Below are 22144 nucleotides of genomic sequence, written 5' to 3' on the forward strand. Positions count from 1 at the left end.
CATCTGCAGCATTAGCAGCTCTGAAGGATCTTAAGTCAAAGTCCCCCCAAAAAACAGGATCATTTGTTATGCTTAAATACCAAACAGCATTTTTATAAGCAGCATAAATGTGTAATATAATGAAAGAAAAAGTGATTCTTTGCCTAAAACAGTCCACATGTTTAAAGCTGGCGTGGTGTTCTCTTTATCTAGCTTAATATCTACTGATAAAATACAAAATGTGAGTATGCTGCTGACTGTTTAACGGTTGGAACTTGTCGAAACCTGACTAATATTTTGCTTTGCGAATGTGGCTCTCACCGTTTATGTTGCTACAATAACACAGCCTCATTCCCCAGCAGATCTTATTTTGCAGCTAGTTTTTAGGGCCACTAGTGACTTTGCTACTCATTGAACTGACCTGGCAAAATCCACGATGGCTGATGTAAAAGTGATGTTGAATTAAAATTTCAGCAGAGCACACTGTAAATCTGACATTGCTGTTTTATTATGCTGTTACCACTTTGCACTCCCAGGTTTGAACACACTATCTGTTTAATTCATCGTGTCAATTCAAGCAAGGTGATTATATCGCTAATGTCACTTGTTTTCCACTAAAGTTGAGCATTTTAAAGCAAAAACCTGCACATTACATTTGACTATCAAAGAAACTGTGAATATGAAACACACACTGCACCTGAATGCCTCCTACGTGAATTTTAACAAATGCTTTCTGCCTGAGTCTACATTTATGTAATTAATATCCCTCGCGGGTGCAGTTAAAGAGAATTTCCCACTTCCCAGGAACGAAGTAAGGCAGGATTATTGTCTCGTGTGAACCCCGTGAACACTACAGGGGATGGATGGATTTAGTGCGGCTTTCACAGTGGGAATGTAAAGTGTATGGGAGATCTCACAGTATGGTGTGGACGCCCTGGGATGAGATGATACACTTCAATCTTTCCCTCTTTGTACAGTATTACTCAGATTACCACAGCTTCACACTGCAAACAATTTGAAAAGGCGAGGGGAAAGGAAAAAAAGCCTAATCTCTTCTCACTCACAAATGTCAGCGTGCAGTGATGAGATTCTTAAGGATACTTCTTTATTTCTAATCCTCTTCTAAACAATCCCATTTGGAGATGCCTCTTCGTGGAACAAAGATGGACAAGCTAATGAAGCTGAAAAGTGCCACTATGTTGTCAAGCCTCACCACAATCTGCTGCCTCAGACACATGCGTTCTGTATCATTTAAGCAGTGTTGTGGTTTTTTTCCCCCCCTCCTCCCTTCTGTCTGTGTAAAACAATTGACCTTGGCTCACATGCCTCCAGGTGGGATCCCCAGCATACTAATGAGGGTTAGTGCAGAGGAATGCTACGCCATGGCTTTCTGTGTCAGCTAGCCTGGCTCTGATCTTAACTACTATTGCCACCTCTGTTGGTGCAGCTCAAACTGATGCTTTGTTTCATTCACTGCACAGGATGGGACTTCAGTGGATGGTCTAGACAGGCAAATGGTGTTGGTCCTGCAAGAATAGTTCAAGGAAATGAAGGAATATCAATATAATCGATGTGTATCTGCAGGGAGCCTCTTGCTTTACAGGAATCTGTACTTGTGGAATCTTATAGCCTTTTTTCCTTTTTGCTTAATACAGCACAATTTATGTATTCGCTGTTTTAAAAGCTTATGGTTTTCTTCTAGCATTCATATCTGTGAAGGTGAAGCTCAGTTTGAACTCACAGTGAATTTTCTTCTCCTATCAACAGGGCGTCTGCATCATGACAACAGCCTTTCTGCACTTCTTCTTCCTGGCATCCTTCTGCTGGGTCCTCACAGAGGCCTGGCAGTCCTACATGGCGGTGACGGGAAAGGTTCGGACTAGGCTCATCCGCAAGCGCTTCCTGTGCCTGGGCTGGGGTAAGTGAGCGGCATGTTTCGCTAAACCTCTCCATTATCTCCCATCATACCTTGCAGCTGCCATTTTCTCACACTGTGTCTGGCCGAGGTGTCTTTCCAAGTAACTGTACGTCCCTTCCGTCCGCTGTTCTCGTCCTCTCGGTGGGGCAGCTAGATCTTCATCCTGTCAGCCTCTTTGTTGTGATGCCTTTGTGCTCCAGTCAAGCTCTCTGAGGGCTCGGTAAATGGACCGGCCTTGAGCAGTTGGAGGGGCAGACAGACTGGTGCTGCTCTCCAATAGCAGGTTGCAATGACCTTATGTCTGATAAAGAGGGTGTGAGATGAGCATTTATACTGCAGCAGAATACATTTTATCTACAGATGCTGGACATACAGTAGAGGAGGATGGAATATTTGCAAAGCTGATGCAATAAGTGTATGTTGACAAAGTGATTTCAGACAGAGTTGTATGATTGCACATATGGCAGAGTCTAATGTTCAATTATTTGCAACGTATGCCTGCAAAATGTTCATGTATTTCCAAAGAAATAAAGGCAGCAGCACCAATATGAAGCATTTCCAATCTGTATCGTGACAGATTTAAATCATAAATTCGTAATTCATGGCCAAATATGAGTGTATACGCATATCTGTCACATATCTGTATCAAAATTGTAAAGATTTCTCTTCATTTGATAAATGTCAGTATGAATCCTTGTCCAAACAGTTCTTTCTTACAGACTACTAGAAATCTCTCCTTTAAAAAAAATCAATTTGATTATGAAAGAGCCCACACTCATTCTTCTTGTTACCTAGCAACAAACAAGGTTCTCTTAGTCATTGCAGTGCCACTGCTTGCTGCAAAAAAAAAAAAAAAAAAAAAATGGACAAAGGCTGTTCTACAATCACATAGCTTTCTGGGGGGGGGGAAAAACACGCCACGATAGACAATTTGATGATAAATATGACAGTGTCATGTTGTAAGACATTAAGCATGCATTACACTACAAAATATGAGCTTGAATTTTACACGTAATGGCTTAGAAATCGAATTCTCTAATGCTCTGCAGATTATGATCTGTATTCAACAGAAGACAGCAACATTTCCAAAACTGATCTATGAAACAACATGCAGCACACAGTACCTGTTGTCTTTTAATTCAGGCTGAAGTGCGGTGTCTCCACCAGGCTGTTGCCTGCACTGTAATTTATGACATGCTTGTGTACACTCGGCACTCTTTACCTCTTCAGCACTGCAGAGAGGCACTGGATGGCCACAGGGTCTTCGCCTCGTGCCTCCAGGAAACTGATTACATCAATAGCACCTGCCTGCGCTGCTCTGAGAGGAAAAGCGTTAATATTCCGAGCACACAGTAGTAAGGACGGAATCAATTACACCAATCTATAATGAGGAGCCATACAGCAAAACCCTTCTCATAAAAGGTGTGGAAGGTGGTGAAATTTCTCACAGTACAGTGATGAAATTTCACTACCTGGCTTTCTGGATTCGATGCACTGCTGCCATTTTGTCAAAGCTTTGTACTGTGTGTTCTCCTTTGCCACTTAATGGAATATTCTACAATATGTTGATGGAATTATTGAAATGCATATAGTTGATCATCTACCTTCAGATGTCTGTATAGTCTCATATGGAGGCTCCAAATGGAATCAATCTAGTCCCACTTTGTTTAATGATTAAAAGGCACAGTGGCTGGCTTTTTCTGCGTTGAAGTGGGTTTATGCTCTCAGCTCTGACAGGCGACTAGAACTGCTCGAATAATTATTGATTGTTTTCTCTTTTGAAGGATTACCAGCTTTAGTTGTTGCTGTTTCAATGGGATTCACCAAAACAAAGGGCTATGGGACACCCTCATAGTAAGTTATTTTTTCTTCTTTTATATATATATATATATATATAGTCACTTTTCAGCACACACAGAGTGTAAGTTCACGGTATCGCTTAGGAGTAATGATTAAGTGCTTCTGCAGTGGCTTACTTATCCTAAATAGTACCATAAACAAAGTCCCATGAACCCAATCAAATTTCAAAATAGCACAGCGAGAACCCAATTTCATGTGAGTTGTATCCCTGCTGGATACCAAACGCATAAACACTGCTTAAAATCTCTTTAGCATTTTATTACCCTGTGAAACTTTGGATATGGAGTTACAGCATATGGCACTTCTCTCCTGACAATTGAGGAAAATACAATTGTATGCTGGTGTGCGCCATTAACTTGGATGTTAATGCCTTAGTGGGAGTTAACTGTTTTTCTTGCTTTCCCTGCAGCTGTTGGCTCTCTTTGGAGGGTGGGCTCCTGTATGCCTTTGTTGGACCTGCAGCTGCTGTTGTTCTGGTATGTTTCAGTCATCAGTGTCCAGTTTTTGCTTTCATATGCTAAGAATATGAGGAAAATGTACAACAAAGGGGGTGGGGGAAATGCTGAAAATCAGCCAGCACCACAGGAATAAAAAAGTCGAGATATCTCCTCTGCAAGTTTATCTTAGCAGTATGTAACATGCAATATTATCCTGTTGGAATAATGTATATTTCACTGCAGATAAAAAAAGAGCTTAGCATAATTTAACTTCATTTGATGATGGTATGGTATGAATGTGGTACAATCATGCTGTGTGGAAACTCGACAAAATTATGCTATAAAAATGTCTATCAGGAGGAACACACTCTGGTTTCAAAGTCAAAGTAATGAGCGTCCCATCAGGCAATGTGCTCAAGTAATTCCCTTTCATTTACCATAATGGTCCTCCATGTAGCTTTGAGGTTATTAAGTATTTATGCATTAGATTTGTCCAAAATCTAATATACTGGCATATTTTAATCATCTTGTATTTACATAGTTGTACAGAGAAAATTACACAAAGAATGTGATTATGCAAATCACTAAGTCTGTGTCAGAGGGACAGAGGACGGATATATAATGATATTTTTCATTGTCGGGCTTCTATTCTGTGGTGGGATTTGAAAGAAGACGGTTTCAGACTTATATATATATATTTTTTTGAAAGTGACTAAATGTCTTAGCTTGAGCATCAGTGACACAAAGACTTGCTTTTCTGTGATTTTCATTTGCAATGGACCTCAGAGGAACACAAGCTGGTCTCTGCAAAAATGGCAGAAGCAGCCACCTGCAGTGAGAAAGAACACGGCACTGTGCTGCTGTTATCGCTGTATTGACATTGTAACATAATCACACGTCTCAACTTGTTGAGTAAAAACTTTCCCAAATGTATTCACATGAATACTTCATGAGCTCTTTAGCTCAGCTACAGGGGTTTCAAATATACCGTAGCCTAATGTTTTTAAAGTATTTTCTGCCCAGTTACTATAAAGCTCCTTCAGTTTTCTGATAATAATAATAAGAGGAAGTGCCTTTGAGATGACGAGTGCTTCTTGTCAGGTGGATCTTCTCCTCAGGCTGTTGTGCAGGGCACACCTCGTCCATGGTTGAAATGGAGAGAAAGAGAGAGAGAGAGAGAGAAAAGAGCAAACAATAGAAGCTAGAGGTTAAAGCTCGTTGAGAAAACTGAGTGAGAAAAAAAAATGCTGTAGAATAACAACATCAATCTTCTGCTACCTATGGAGATTGTCCAGCTGGGAAATTAAACACTATGTTTAACATTGGCTGTGGAATAATCTTGTTGCAGTTGATTTATTGAAAGCAAATATCCCTGTTCCTTTTCTATTGACAGGTCAACATGGTGATCGGTATCTTGGTGTTTAACAAACTAGTGTCCAGAGATGGCATCCTGGACAAGAAGCTGAAGCATCGAGCAGGGTATGACAGCACATCCTTGTTAGTACCAGTTTTTTTCTTCTAAACTTTTTTATTTTTGCAAAAATATACATATATACATGTGGAGACGTCCTCCTTCTTCTTTGCTGTTGAAAAGAAATTAGAGGCACAAACATAAAGAGGTCAGATCCCTCTCGGGAGCGACATGGCTTCGTATTTCTTTGGCAGAATCAGTCCAAGATGAAAATCATTAAAAACGCCCACACATTGGCTGCCTGTGCTTTTGCTAATATGACGGGGAAAACTTAAAGTCGGGTTAGTGGCTGTTTGCATTGTTTGTCATGATGTTGTCTCTATATCCCACAGACAGATGAGTGAGCCGCATACAGGATTAACTCTCAAGTGTGCCAAATGTGGTGTTGTATCAACAACTGCTTTATCAGCAACTACAGCTAGCAATGCAATGTAAGTGGCTGTCAGTGTCTGTGAATCAATAAGGCGATGCTACGGGGAGACTCTGTATGAACGCCGTTTCCACATATCCAATTCTGACCACCTTGCAATCCACTGCAAATGCAAATTTAATTTCCAGTTACATTCACGGTACATAGAATCACAGTACAGGGATGTATTTTAATGCCCTGCTGTTACTATGGAGTAAACAGGTTGCGATGGAGATTTTACTCCCAGACCTTGATAATATTTATCTACACCATCATGCTTGTCTTTATTTTTCTCTGCACGACCCTTCCTCTGTTCTCTCAGGGCGTCCCTGTGGAGTTCCTGTGTCGTCCTACCTCTGCTGGCTTTGACCTGGATGTCTGCAGTGCTCGCCATGACAGACAAGCGCTCCATCCTCTTTCAGATCCTCTTTGCTGTCTTTGACTCACTGCAGGGTTTTGTCATTGTGATGGTGCACTGTGTCCTACGGAGAGAGGTAGAGGATGACTTAAATGCCGCCTTCTTTTCACATACGATCTCTGTTAATGACTTGGAATATGAACTGTGCATCTGTTTTTTTTTTTAAAATTAAATATTGAGTAAATTAACTGTAGCTGATTTGATTTTTGATCTTTATTTAGTACGACTAAAATTTTACATTTAAAGATTGTACTTTACATTTTAAGACTTTATCAGACCAAAAAAAAAGCAACAATTCGATGTCAGTGACTAACATGCAACACTGTTGGCATGGTAATGAACTGATCCCCTTCTACTCAGGTCCAAGATGCATTCAGATGTCGGCTCAGAAACTGCCAAGATCCAATCAGTGGTGATGCAACAGGAACCTTCCCTAATGGGCATGCTCAGATAATGGTAGGCACAGTTACCCCCTGTTATCTGTACCCATTAGATCCTCTACAATTTAAGCAGACCCAATGTTCCCTGACTATTTATAATATGTATGCAAACCTCCTTGTTCTCAACTAACCTTAATTTAACTTGTACGCTTCAACTTGTGCGCATCATGCAGTTTTTAGATTTTTTTTGTTGCTTATATGACCTCTAAACCATGAGGCATTGTTTCCTATTGGTTAATAATTTCCACAAAACACCTTTGTGAAGCTATAATTATATGCAGGGTAGACACTTGGCCCTTTGATAAATGGCATTAGTTCCCTTTGGTTTTCTTAGCCCCTAAGCCCAATCCTTTATTTCCGTTTGATTTAACTCACTGTACATGTTGGCCATGCATCCCTCTCATTTTCTCTCACTGGGAAATGGAGGACTGTTCCCTGCTTGACCTTTGAAATGGGACACCAGTCTCTTCATCTAGCAGGGCGACAATGCCACTGGCACATCATAGCAATGATCTGCCATTAGTATTCTAATACCCCTCAGAGTGAAATAGTTTTCACGATAGCAGAATGGTGTCAGGGACCCCTGGTTCAATACAGTCATTAGGAGTGAGCACAAAATGAATCCCAGCTGCAGCAGCAGCATTTTTTACCCCCATGTTTTGTTGTTATATTGTTGGGATGAAGTAGGGAAAGAAATTGCTTCTCATCATTGTACTCAAGTGCTTGGAAATAATTCTAAGAAAATATATTGATCCTCATTTTGCAGCTGGGTATTGCAGATGAGTTGCTTTTTAATGTATGCAACATAAATGGCGTGACATTTTGAGCAATGTTGAACATTTGACTATCTTCTTTCTTCAGACTGACTTTGAGAAAGATGTGGACATCGCCTGCCGATCAGGTAAAGAACAGATGGACTCTTATTAGCAGGATTCCTCCTTCCATGCATGTAAAAAAACCTGAAATGAGGTTAGACAGTAAAAAATAGCTCAGGTTATATAACAACCAACAGTCCCCACAGGAGTTTTTTCACAGTTACCACAACGCTGACTTTAATCTGAGAACAAAACACTATAAAGAGAGCTGTTGGATATTCACTTTATCTTTCAGCTTTACTGCAATAAACAGGAATAGCAATAGTTTTTTTCTCATTCTTTGGCAGTTGTGCTTTGTAATTACGTTTTTCATTAATATGTTGATGTTGTCACAGATTAGGTGTGTAGGTGCTGTGTGTCTAATTTTGAAAGGATTTTCTTCCTCGACTTATACCAGTGGGAAGATGATATTTTTTCAGATTTCTGGGTCTAGCTTTTTTTGTGCTTGTGAGCTGCAGAAGCTGCTGGGAGACGTGTATGATGAAAATAGTAAATAAAACAAATGGGACGAAATGTTAGAAAGAGACTGTGCAAGTTACCCTGCATGTAACTGGTGGTGGCAACTTGCATAAGCCCAAAGCTTCTCCAGTCCTTTCCAAACCAATGAAAAGCACATCCTAAATGGATCTGCAGGGAATAGCCATGCTGACCATTATTTGGCGCTCTCAGAAACACAGCTTGTTAAAAGACAAAAAGGGCTGTCTGGCTCTTTTGACCTACGTTATTTCATGCTGTGCAGTCTTGTACATCTAAAGTGGACATACCCGTTACAAAAAGGCAGAGCAGACAGGTGTCATTTATAAATCATGACCAGATTTAGACCAAAGTAGTGCTGCAGCCAGAGAGCAGTGCACTTTACAGATTACTCTGTGGGCTTGCAGAGTTTAAGTTTGTTGTTTACAAGCAGGAATCATTGTCAGCACCAGAAGTAATATTCTGCGGTGTCACCCTACAGAATACAAGAGTAAACGTTGATCACAGAAATTCTCCTGTATGAATACCAGACTCAGACTGTTTTCCTCATGTCCACACTGAGCATTAAATTAGCCTCAAACAGAGAAGGGAGTATTCGATCTTGTTTGTTGTTCTTGTAATGCCCTTGCAGGGCTTTGTGAACCGACCACATAATTCCGAGTGATTCATGAGGCGAAGATTAAAATGCTCATTGGGGAGGATACGGTGTTCTTATAACCAGAAGGTACTTCTAAATAGATAACTGCTGTTTTGTTTGTCGGTAGAGTATTGGGTGCATTACAAGGTCATCAGCGATCACTGAGTTAGCCCTACGATGCCACAGTGTATGGATGGCAGGAAGAGGAGTTCAGGGAGAGAATAAAACCATACTAGCTTATTTACAGTAACAGGCTCGAGAGACACTGCTGTTGTGTCCCTTTATATTTTGGTGTGATGTCACTTTCAGTGCATATTCAGAGTTATTTATCCTGTCATTTACAGTTTCCCCTCTGCAGTTCAGATTCCTTTGAGAATCCCCTCATATTGATTTGAATTCTATTGCTCTTTTGGTCATATGCTGGATAATCTCAGAGAAAGTGACACTACTTTCATTACTGAGAAACTAATCCTTGTATCACCCTGCCCTGCAGCACTCCACAAAGACATGGGCTCTTGTCGGGCCGCCACCATAACAGGCACCCTCTCCCGCATTTCCCTCAATGATGAGGAGGATGAGAAGGCCCCCGAGGGCCTCAACTACTCCACGTTGCCAGGCAACATCATCTCCAAAGTGATTATCCAGCAGCCTTCAGCTTTGCACATGCCGATGGGAGTGGGTGAGCTGAAAGAGCAGTGCATGGCCGACAGCGCCGCCGACATGCGCCGCACTGTTTACCTGTGCACCGACGACGCCTTGCGCCAGAGCGACCAAGACATGGGCGGCCATGACATGGAGGGCCATTCGGCGCAGGGCCAGATGATGGAGACAGACTACATAGTCATGCCTCGTGCCTCTGCAACACTGTCAGGGTCGGGTAACGTGCCCACCCTCCTGAAAGAGGACACCAAGATGAACATCACTATGGATACGCTGCCACACGAGAGGCTAATGCATTACAAGATGAGCCCTGACTTCAATATCAGCCCGTCAGGCATGGACCACATGAATGTGAACCTGGAGCAGCAGTATCCTAGCGCTCCAGAGCAGATGCAAAACCTGCCCTTTGAACCTCGTACGGCTGTTAAGAACTTCCTCGCTGAGATGGAGGAAAGCGCGGGGCTTTCTAGGAGTGAGACAGGGTCTACAATATCTATGAGCTCTCTAGAGGTACATATGCTCACATTAATGAAACACAGAGGGAGCTGCTATAAACACTTCACTACACATCTTAAAATATGACATACATTAATGTATATATCCTCTTAAACTGATGACTAAATAACTTAAAAAATTTTCATGTTTTATTTCTACAGAGAAGGAAGTCACGGTATTCGGATCTGGACTTTGAGGTACGTGAAAAGAATGTTTCTTTCAATAATACATGCATCTAGCTTTTTTATGCAGAGAAAGGCCATTTTTGCAGTTGTGTTTGTCATTTGATTTACTAGTACTTGTTGTGCCTCTTAAGCTTATTGGAGTTACACAGCCTTGACTCAACGAGATTTATTGACATGCTGTGTAGTTAAGGTAAAAGCAAGGCTGTCAACTGACAAACAGGGCAACAGTTCTCATCTACATTTTGTCCTCCTCCATCTCCTACATCCATTAGCTATATGTTGATTTTCAAAATGTATGCTTTTAAAGTCATTTGCACATTTCACATCTGATTTTACCACTGGTTTCAACAATGATTATATTGGCTTGCAAACACATATTCAAACCCCCTTTGACAGGTTTTAGCTTTTCCTTTGCATTGTTAAATTAGGCTTTACTGCATATATATTGTACACTCTGTCAAAATACAGGAAACATGAGGCCTTTGGCAGCTATTCTGGCTTGGGGTGCATTTACTTTAGCTTCGATGGGCACCAGCCATTTAAAATGGAAGATTTGTGCCAAGGTTTGATTTCCCTTAGTCCAAGAAAACTCTAAATGAGGCAATTCATCACTGAAGAATTATGTTTAGGCTTTACGTGTCCTATAACCCTAACTTTAATTATACTGGTGTTTCCTTTATTTTGGCAGTCACTTGTATATATGCAGACACAAGTAGATTTGTTTCAAACCTGGCCTATAAGTAAACTACCATGACACTAACAAATTGATCAGAGTTGGAGGGGGTGGAGAGGAAGATGCATTTCCATTATTGGCTGTCAATACCAAAGAAAAAACCCTTGCCATTGCAGAAAGTCATGCACACCAGGAAAAGACACATGGAGCTGTTCCAGGAACTGAATCAGAAATTTCAAACCCTGGACCGATTTCGAGACATACCAAATATGGGCAGCATGGTGAGTAACAGGAAACCAGGGGGGTGGCTATCAGCCAATTAAAGAGAGCAACATCCAAATAACCCTATTTAGATGTCGGGTGCAGGACACTTAATGTGTGATTGTGCAAATGAGTGAGTAATGTAGCTCAAGTATACATGCAGCGGTGAACCTTCCTATACATAGTGGGCCTGCCAGCAGATGGTGAGAGGCGAGCGAAGGGGCTGCCCCTTAAAACCACTGAAGCATTTTCTCCACAAGGCCAGTCTCAGGGAAGGACCTTTGGTAATCTTGTTGCAGTAGAGTGCATCCATTCCAATGCAAGGCCATGAATGCACTTTTATTTACATGCACATTTATCTACTTAGCAACCCCATCATTTTTTCCATTAATGCATGGCAGATTATTTAATCTATCAACATCTATACAAATACTACCACAATGTCGCTGTTCTCTTACAGCAACTGTGTGAGGGGGGAGGGGGGGGGGTGGACTCGAAGTAAGGCTAATTGTGAGAATTCTTCCTGACCTTGCTGCAAATCAAAAAGTCTTACCTTACCATCTGCCTCCACACCTGGCTGGAGCTGTAGACAACGGGGATGTCAAACTTTATCCCTCTGTCTCAGACGAGCAGCATTGTTTTCTCTGTCGAATGCAGCAAATAGAAGTTGAGCTGGTGACCAAACGCAGTCAGACTATCAGACAATAACAGTTATGCAGTCGCCGTTTGGTTACATAGAATCCTTTATCACTCACATTTCAATCACCCATAGAGTTCAATGCAATCCAAGGCCCGTTGCTTAGTTACCAGCGCAAGTTCTTTTGTATAGAAAACGATAACCACAGTACATTCTCACTCCCCTCTTTTTCTTTTTTTTCTCCCCTAAATGAATCTACTGCAGAGCTGGCTGCAGACATTAGTATCCATTTTATATTCCCTGACTGGGAGCAGCTTCTCTCCCTTATTTGCAATGGTGTCTTTGGGACTGTCAATGAGAGCACATTCGGATGAATGGCTCACACATGTAGCCCATACAGTAGACCAGTTTCTGAGCTTGGGGAAAACACAGTTCTGCTATGACTCCATGATAATAGTGTAAGCATGTTCACATTTAATACACTACCATTATCTTTTGTTATTTGATGCTTTCCACAGCATTAATCCATTATTTTCAATTAGCAACGGGTAGAAGTTCATATAATGCCCTCTTGAATGTTCTGACTTGACTGGAAAAGTCAATTTTGTAAAAGAATAACAGTTTAGCTGCAGAGGATGTCATGCCACTAATATCACACCCCACTGGCCATGTTCACAGGACAAGGCAATGCCAAACAAGAACCCATGGGAGAGCTACAATCCAGCCTGTGAGTACCAGAACTACGCCACTATGAATGTACTAGAATCTGACACCAAGGACTCACTGGAGATGACGCCTGCAGAGTGGGAAAAGTGTGTCAACTTACCCTTAGATGTCCAGGAGGGAGACTTCCAAACGGAGGTCTAGAGGGTGACGGAAGGAGAAAATGCAAACTAGAAAAAGGAGGAGAAAGGGATGTATTTTGCACTGAATAAAGCAACAGACTTTTCTAACAGCCTTGGCATACATATCTGGATAATACGAGTGTGGCAGGGACATTATGTGCCAATACAATATAAGGACTGGTGAGAGAGAAAAAAGAAAAAAAAAGGGATAAAAACATCAGTGTTACTTTTTGTATTCTCACTAGTGTACTTAGTGTGGGGCAGCCTGGTGTACAATATTTACCATCATGTGTTTCAAATTATCTGTTGAGGAATTGGCTAAAAAAGGTAATCTCTCTAGATGAAACCTCACAAAGCAAATGACATGCCATGTCGTCCCAGCTTCATCGGGTCTAGTTTTGATTTCATAAAACTGGACCCGGGAGCACAATGTATATATTTATGCAGGTTTTTAAAAAGTTTATAACAGTCTGTTTGGCCATTACTACACTTTTTACTTTATAATATAAAACATGGGAGGCAAAGAGGATTTTTCTGTCATATTAAAATGAATGTTTGTCAAGCTACATTCTTCATTGCTTTAAATGCAATAAAGATAATACTCACTTTTATATAAATAATATATTTCACAACTTTAATACTGCAGAATCTGCTTGAAGGATCCCAGCAAGCTCTCTCATCTGCAGCTCTGTATAAAATATTTAAAAACAAAATGTTGTATGGTGTAAATAAACTTTTGTCTACATATGTTTTACTTGTGCCAATTTATTTTAATGAGAAAAAATGCCAACCTGATCAAAAGTTATAGCGAAAAATGTTAACATTTGAAAAAGGAATGTAAATAAAAGAGGAAATATGTTCGTACTGCTTCAGAGGTTGTGTCAAGTTTATGTTGTTTGTTGGTTGTGAAATGCATCACTCACATCATTTAGTTAAGGGAACAGTCGAATGTAGGAAACTCAGATGACGAGCATGTCTATGCATATGAAATAGAATCACTGCAGTTCAGGATCACTGGACTTCTAAGTTAGCTCAGGATTGATGATTTGCTGAATAAAGTTTCCTCTAGTTTCATTTAGAACAGACTAAAGTGTCAAAAAAAGATCTCCAGTACTTCACATACTATCCGCTCTGGGGATTTTTAGTCCAAGTTAGTGATTTAAAATCTTCCCTTTGACTCTAGTTGAAGGGTTATTCTGTAAAGTTTCCTGCCTCATCTCATAAATCCAGCTTCATATTTAATTTCTGAATATGGGTAGGAAACATTTAGACTCATAAGTCTCTGTGCCTCCAGAAGCTCCACCTGACAAGATCAGTTTTCGCAGACGGACATGCAGAACGCTAATAGGAGGAGGCTGGGAGGGCTCTTGGAAAAAAAAAAATCATGTTTGGTCTGTCTGCTGGTGGTCTGTGTGATGCAGCGGCTGACACTCCGCCAATGACAGCACCAGTATGTGCCACCCCCGCACAAGCCCCACCTTCTGGGAAGCAAAGGGTCCACACGCAGGAGAAGAGGAAAGAGGAGGAAGAGATGGAAGAAGAGGAGGAAGAGGTGTGACTTAGATCTTCTACATCAGTGAAGACCAAGGACTATAGAGGGGAGAAAAGATAGAACCAGACACGAAAGAGAGGCTTGTATGAATGAGGACTCATCTGTGCTCCGACGTCGTCACAACATAAATTAAGATGATTGAAAGCAGGGCTCAGTCTAAACGTTAATGTCTGATTTCCCCCCTTCTTTTTACAGTGCATTTCAATTTAGTCTACCAGACATAATTAGGTTAATTATATACAGCGGGCGACTGCTGCTTGTTACAGGCTCTGTAAGAGGGTTTTTTTTATTTCATGAATGTTCCAGCATCCAATAGAGTGAAGTGCCTTGAAAAATGCTGTCATCTCCCTACAGGCTCTGGTTATGTTTCATGCTGGAAATTGTCTTTTTTTTTTTTTAATGCAAAATCCTGTTTGCAAAGAAGTGCCTAGTTTATCTGAGTATTGAAAGTTTATAATGATACATTATAGCAGGCAGAGTGCATTTATTAGTCAGCAAAATGGCACTGGCATTCTAAAGCACGAGACAGACATAAAACAAATGTTGCTTTTTGTGTTTAACAGACAGTCATCTGGTTTGAGAACTGACTGTACTGTACACATGAAAATCTAAAGCAAACCAGTCATGCTTGCAAGGTCATCTTGAAAAAGAACACAACATAAGCCACTGAATGCGTTTATTGTATTTGTCATGAACATGCTTTTGTACTTGTAAGCAGTTACTCAGTAAATGCATCACAACCTTGCAACAGACTGAATACCATTCGGAGAAAGAAACTGGAAGTTTCAGTGTCTCCGGAGATAATTTATGTGCCTATTTGTCCTAATGGTATTCAAATGTGCAGCTTTAAAGGTGTGTTCACGAGCTCAAGAGAAAGTTTTAAAGTATGTGGGTGAACAAAACACTGCAGCCTTAATGCAGATGAGTTCATTGTTTCCCCCATTAGGAATGTTTTAGATTCCTTTAACAATATTGTTCGCCATCGTGAGGGGAAACACATTCTGACCTTTAATTTAAGAGCCTCTTTATTTTAATAGGCCAGCACTTTATCCACAAAAAGTCCCCAGACAAAATTAGTGCTATCACATTCTGTCTGTGCCACACTTCCTGCAAGCCTTTAAGTACTTAAAATATTAAAAAGCATAAACTAAAAAAAAAAAAAAAATCAAACATAATTTAATATGGAATTACTTTACTTTCTGTGAAGTCTAGCTTAAACTAGTCTGTCTGTAGCTCAGTTAATGAAAGAAATGTTCCAAAGATTATGACGACGGCTTTTAATAATTGAATATTTCCCACTTGGACTGTCGTTTGATGGAAATTCTGCCGAATAGTTTGGGTTTGTACACAGATTTATCACTGCAGACACCCCTGTGTGTCTGGAAACGGAAAGTGGCGTTATTTAGTTGTTTGTAATTGGAGCTGGGACGTGTTGACAAGCCTGCTGGACAAGTCTTCATTCGGCAGTGAGTGGCAGGTCCCACAGGCCCATAAGAGCAGAGAGGTTAACCTGCTGTGGGGCTGCAAACACTGAATCACCATAATTACATTGATCCTGCGTCACTCTCCTCCCCGGGGGCACGGCTGAGGGGTAAGGCAAACTGCTCGTCTATCAAGGGCCTGTCAGAGGACTTAAAGCTCAGAGGAGAGACTTAAGGCCACCCAAAAATCACAGAAACCATATTGACCAAAGTTGTGGAGGACATTATGAAAGAGGGGGAAATGGTGAGATGTTTAGCAAAGAGCAACACAAGTTCACCCCGTTTTTGTAGGGCGCTGCAAACTCCAGAGTGTAAGAGTTGAAACTAGGGATGTCCGATAATATCGGTGGGCCGATATTATCGGACATCGGCTGTACTAGCTGAAAAGGGTGCTTCTACTCAATACTGAGCACAGGGTCTGAATACTGGTGACCATGTGATATTTCAGTTTTTCTTTTTTAATAAATTTACAAAAACTTCTACATCTCTGTTTTTTTTCTGTCAAGATGGGGTGCTGAGTGTACATTAATGAGAAATAAAATGAACTGTTTTGATTTTGGCAAATGGCTGCAATGACAGTGAAAAATTTCAAGGGGTCTGAATACTTTCTGTACCCACTGTATTAGTGATCATTCAACATCTGAAACTCCAACTTAACAATTATTACTATTTACACTGTATCTTCTGCGTTCCCAACCAATGCTGCACCACCACTGCTGCATTCAAAGGATGCTCAATATGAGACTTTGTACAATTGGTTTCAACTAATGGTACTAACATTGGATACTTCATAGGGAAGTCATTCTAGAGTTTCACTGATAGGATTCTCACTAACTTACATCAGTTGATTTAGGCTAGGAGATGTTTGTTAACACCTTGTGCAACCCATTCTGTCATTTGCTGATGTTCAGTACATTCAGTAATGTTTGGAGTGGAGAAGCAGTCTGCTGCACCTCTCTCCATCCTTTAATCTAACCCGTTCCAACTCACTGCTTTATATTCTGCTAGAGAAAAGATTATTGATGTAACATGGCAGAATACATGGAGTTAGGCCTTTGCTGATTCACCCAACACTCGCTTAGATTATGTTCTTGTGCATAACCCATCATCACCCTCATAGTGGAGTTCTCATTACTCTTGATGTGTGTCTGTCTAGACTCTGCCACAGAACGCATTATTTTATTTATGCTTAGCTGAACAGGTGGTTTTCTTCTTCAGATGACATGTAAACTCCGAAAAGGAAACAGTTTCATATTAATTGCATAATCACCACACACAGGATTATTGTCCAATTGATGTGATGTGATGTGAAACACCATAACCCCAGAATTTCTGAAACTGGGTAAGGATTGGTAACCTTACTGTAAATGAAAATCTGAAAAACGCTTAACAGTTTCAAAAACAATGGCCATAAAGACGAAGGCATCTCAGAAAATGTGTGCGTCTACATGAATGCACTCGATACGCATGGAAACGCTGTAAAACATATGCCAGACCTCTAGGGGCGCTGTAACGATAAGACGGAAACGCGCAAACAGAAGAAAAAACAGTGGGCATGCGCACTTGCGGCAAAAGTTGTTAACAGGGACCAAGCCGGGAAGTAAATAAAGTGAAGTAATGTGTCCTCGATAATTGTTTGTTCAACTCGGTGGTGATTGAGAAGAAGGAGATTTTGCTGCAACAGGGATAGTAGGGTCACTAGCTTCGTTGCCGCGTGTGGCGCATGCGTGTCAATGAAGATACGAAACCATGACGCAAGTGTATCTGAAAAGTAGTGGCTAGCCAGTAAACACGGAGCTGCGTATACGGCGTTTCAAAATCTTTCCACTCCGGAACCTGGTTTCAAAAATGATCGTTTACAGACCCCCAAAACACAGTCTTCGTGTGGATGATACGCAGATTCGGCAAGAAAAAACGTTTATGTGTTTAGACCTCGTTTTGTCTTCGTGTGGATGGGACCTTAGTTTAAAGTTGAAGCAGAAAGTTCACAAAGAAAGTTGAAAACCACCTTCTGATACCTGAAATCTCTGAGTTTTCACACATAGAACACTTGAACATGTCAAATTGGTTCCATAGTAGAACCATCATTGTAAAAACATCATAGTATGGTGTGTTGCTCAAAAAACATTACAACCAGCTGTCTGGGGTCACCGAGGAGCGACACAAAAACAGGACAAATGCTGGTTTCCAGGGGGTTAGGAGGGTATTTATTTGAAAGAGTAAGTTTACAACAACACAACATGTGAGCAGAAAAAGCACAAAGTCTGTCTTTAGTTCAGCTGAAAATATTAGTTTTTGTCTTTTTTATTGACCAAACCTTTCAGGAAGTAGATGAAGAATAATTAAAGCTCTCATGTAGAAGTCCAACTTATTTTGGATCATTGTGGAGAGTTTAATCTTAGAGTCTGTAAAGCTGTTGAGTTTTTAGAGTCACACGGATTGTTTTGACATTTAATAACCAAGTCCTGAAATAGAATTGCAGTTGTGGATTTCTGTCATTTAGTCTGGACTAAACAAATAACAGCAGCATGAATCTCAAACGTCATTATGAGGAGTCTGGATTGAGGTTTCTCACTTGATAATGATCAAAACATGAAAGTTAGGTTGGTTTAATGGAATATTCCACATTAAATCTTTGAATGTTGACCTAAAAGGTTGGTTTAACCCAGTATTCATCCAAAATCCTCAAAGAAACCTGAGGGGCTGGTTAAAAGGAATTTTCCACGTAAAACCTCAACAAGGACAGTATGTGTAGCAGCGACAGCAGAAAGAGGTCCTCTCTCAGTGGAAGAACTGCGCCTGAGTGGCAGCTCCCTTTCTGTTCTTTCCTTACTCACTAAACTCAAGTACCATGGAGGACTTGAGTAGCTGACGTTTCCTGCTGCAACCTTCTCCTTTTCAGCTTTCTTTCATGTCCGATCACTCCCGACCCTGTTTTTGTTGACGTTTTTGACCCTTTTTCCGAGATTTGACCAATCCGAGAACATGAAGCACATCATCGGCATCGGCGGCGTAACCAATGGAGGGAAAACCAGCCTCACCAACCGCCAGATCAAGAACCTGCCCAACTGCTACGTGGTCCATCAGGATGACTTCTTCAAGCCCCAAGATCAGACTGAAGTTGGTGAAGATGGCTTTAAGCAGTACGATGTCATCACTGCTCTGGATATGGACGCCATAATGAGTACAATCTTCGCGTGGCTGGAGAACCCGGTGAAGTTTGAGAAGTCTCGTGGCGTTAGTAACACCCTGGACACAGAAATCATCCCGAAGTCCGACCACAAGGAGGAGGAGGAGACTCATATCCTCATTGTGGAGGGCTTCCTGCTTCACACCTACAGGCCTTTGATCGACGTGCTAAACCAACGTTACTTTATTTCCATCCCATGTGAACAATGCAAAAAGACGAGGTGCTCTAGGAAGTAGACGGTGCCAGACCTCCCCCGGCCTGTTCGATGGCCACGTCTGGACCATGTACCTACAACAGAAGAACATCTGCTCGCTTTGGAAGATTACTGAGAGCAGCTTTTGTGATTTCTATGCAGAACACTATGATGTTTGCTGAGCTGTGCTCTATTAAATGACTTATGAATATGGAATTTTGCTACTGTTGATTATTGTTCTCAGGTTTACTATTAAATGTATAGAGTGCTACTTACTGTATTTTATTGTATTTCGAAATTTACATTACTGCACAGAACATTTAACATTATTTTACCACAGATCAAGCATAGATTGTTGTTGTTCACTGTGTATTGGGTCGTACTCATTTTGATTTAGACTGATTGTATACAGAACCCTATGATGTTTCTGGTTTACAGCTGAGAACTAGTTGCTAAAAGTACAGAATACTATTTCTTATTTTAGGTGTGATAATTGTCAGGAAACATTCTAAGAAATGGAAATCCACAGGGTTGTAAATAGTGCTGTTCTTGCACAATATTGCCACTTAATTGCCCTCAGGATACTGTTGTTGAGCTTACTAGTTTTACATAACAGCCAGATGCTGCAGCTAATGATGTTGTAATTCACATAAAAAAGGAAACAAGTCCATCATAATTTGAATGTTAACAGTCCAAAATGAGAAGATCATATACAGTTTTTCTATTAGGTTAAAGAGCCCATAAAACCACGAAAAATAGTTTGTAAAAGCGAGAGGTCGGTAGCAGCTTTCATTTTTTCTTTCAACTTTTCGGTGCCCCCCCCAAAAAAAAAAAAAAAAAAAAAATCTGTTGTACCCTCCTGTGCCCCCCCACTAAAATTAATCTGGATCCGCCCCTGAATTATCTTACTCCAATATGTGTCCATATCAAGATAATAATGCACATTTCTGTCTTTATATACACATTTACCTGGATTTTGTCATGTTATCTTAGATGCAAAATGTAAAAGTGTGACTTAACTTTTGAGGATAGTTGCACTATAAAAGAAGAAAAAGTTTGGGTAAAAATGAAACTTTGGAAGACTCCACAGCAAGTTACTTGCCATGCACTGTATAATGCATTACAGTCTCTTATCCTGTGGAGCAGTAAGATAGATGATCGCTACAGAGGCCCCTGACAATGGCTTCAGTGTTCTGTAATTCCTCTTGGTATCTACAGCAGTCTGCACAATCATATTTGCCTTATTCGAAACCTCCCTCAGACAAAAAAAACCAGAAGGCCGACCTCTCTTGGCTCTCCTGTCAGATGCCCAAACAGAGGTCACTTTGTTTTGGTTAGTTTTTGTTGTCGTTGTTTCCGTCTCGGAATATTCGACGATCATACAAACTGGGAAATGACGAGGCCATAAATTTCTTTAAGGTTTCAAATTGATCTGAGTCTAAAACTCCACCGCTTTCTTGGGGTTTGTTTGCTTTTTTTCTTTGTTCCAGGTTTAAAATGGTTAGAATGGTTAAATCTAAAAACTTGAGTTTTGAAGCCATCTTCCCTGTTTAAATAATGGGATGTCTTTGCAAACACAATGCATATAAACACTTGGTCTAGACAGCACTGACACACAGAGTAATAGAAATAATCATCACAATGTAATAATAGTAATTATTATTATTGTTATTATTGAGCAAACTTGATTTGCATAGAATATTGCATTCTAATCTATGCATGTATGAGATAAACTGGAAAAAAAAAGCATTTGTTATGTATGGCCCCCAGGCTGATCTAATAGTGCAACTCTTTGCAAAAAATAGTTTTATTTTCCTGAACAGATTCATTCATTTATTCATTAAAATGTGTTCACTGTTCCCAAACAAACTTGCAAGAGGAGCCTAAAAAGCGGTGCAGGGAGGAAATATGAGATGAGAGGAGCCTGGCTTTTTTGAATATGAGGGATAACAAGAAAAGTTGCACTCCAAGCTGCAAAAAAATCCTCTGATCTGACATGTTGATCACACAATCCTCTCTGCAAAAGACCTGGGGCTCATGTTTTTGGCTCAAGGCTTATTTGGTTTATTAGTGAATGTGGGGGTGGCATAGCACAAAATGGCTTACCTCAAAGCAGTCCTGCACAATACTTATGACAAGGTATGCATACCTCGAGCTCTAATTGGACATGCACACAAAATTTCATGCAAATCCATCCAAAGAAGGCACTGAGCAGTTCTCAGCTAATCCCAGGATGAATGTCTTTAATACATTTGATATGTGTCTTTATTAGGCTACTTTAAAATATTTCACTTTATTTTTTTGACGTTTAAGTGTGAAAACCTGAGCTTTGGACAGCGGGAAACATGTTTTTACTCGTAAAATTACCGATTGTGAGGAAGTACTTCACAGCCTCTCGATAAATATTTATAAAATCCGACCACGTTGTTGTAATTTTGTCACAACCCTAATTATAGTCATAATTATAGACAGCAGCATGGAAAAGCATTTCTTATGGGGCATACTGTGTTACACGCGACATGTTGTTCTGAGACGTTGATTTTTCTCTGATGAATGTGTGGTAATCTGGCACTAAAGAGCCATTAAAGACAATTTTAAATGTACTGTTAACTGCTTACATGGGGAAAGTTAGACAGATGCAGAGGAAAGCCATACAATATATACAGTTTCATTAGTTTACAATCTGTATAATGTTAGCTGATTTGCCTTTTTATGGACAGAGTGTTGCATTTCCCATAAATTTATTTGATTTCTGTTGTGCTTTTGTGTTCATCAACAGGATGAGACACTTTAAAACAAATGTAAGATGTACAGTATGTTATGAAGCTTGTGGGGTTTTTTTGTAGTTTTTCTGAGTTGCTGAAGAGAGAGAGGATAAAATAAATCTTGAAAGATATTTGTATGGTTCGTGACAGTTTCTTTGAACCTGCAGAAACCTGACTAAAATGCTATGCTTTGGACAAAAATTTAGAATTGTGGACCTGACCCATCATGAAGCTTTGAAGACATGGAATGAATGACAGCATGTAAATTCACTAACTATTGGTGTACCAT

General features: G+C 40.4%; 2 protein-coding genes across 2 annotated transcripts in view; both read left to right on the forward strand.

Annotated features, from left to right (window-relative positions):
• adgrb3 (adhesion G protein-coupled receptor B3) overlaps positions 1–13546 on the forward strand; it is a 110816-nt gene extending 97270 nt beyond the window's left edge. Inside the window, 12 exon segments of the mRNA XM_051960114.1 lie at positions 1747–1897; positions 3682–3751; positions 4167–4233; positions 5588–5673; positions 5998–6096; positions 6397–6568; positions 6853–6948; positions 7794–7833; positions 9412–10088; positions 10235–10270; positions 11108–11212; positions 12508–13546. Coding sequence (XP_051816074.1) covers positions 1747–1897; positions 3682–3751; positions 4167–4233; positions 5588–5673; positions 5998–6096; positions 6397–6568; positions 6853–6948; positions 7794–7833; positions 9412–10088; positions 10235–10270; positions 11108–11212; positions 12508–12696 — 1788 coding nt within the window. The 3' untranslated portion in view covers positions 12697–13546.
• A 122-nt stretch (positions 13547–13668) lies between these two features.
• LOC127537622 (nicotinamide riboside kinase 2-like) lies at positions 13669–21986 on the forward strand. The gene has a single exon (XM_051960367.1). The coding sequence runs from the start codon at positions 18693–18695 to the stop codon at positions 19131–19133; it is 441 nt and encodes a 146-aa protein (XP_051816327.1). The 5' UTR covers positions 13669–18692; the 3' UTR covers positions 19134–21986.
• The last annotated feature ends 158 nt before the right edge of the window (positions 21987–22144 follow it).

This window comes from Acanthochromis polyacanthus, chromosome 15, assembly GCF_021347895.1.
Source record: "Acanthochromis polyacanthus isolate Apoly-LR-REF ecotype Palm Island chromosome 15, KAUST_Apoly_ChrSc, whole genome shotgun sequence".
Taxonomy (NCBI): domain Eukaryota; kingdom Metazoa; phylum Chordata; class Actinopteri; family Pomacentridae; genus Acanthochromis; species Acanthochromis polyacanthus.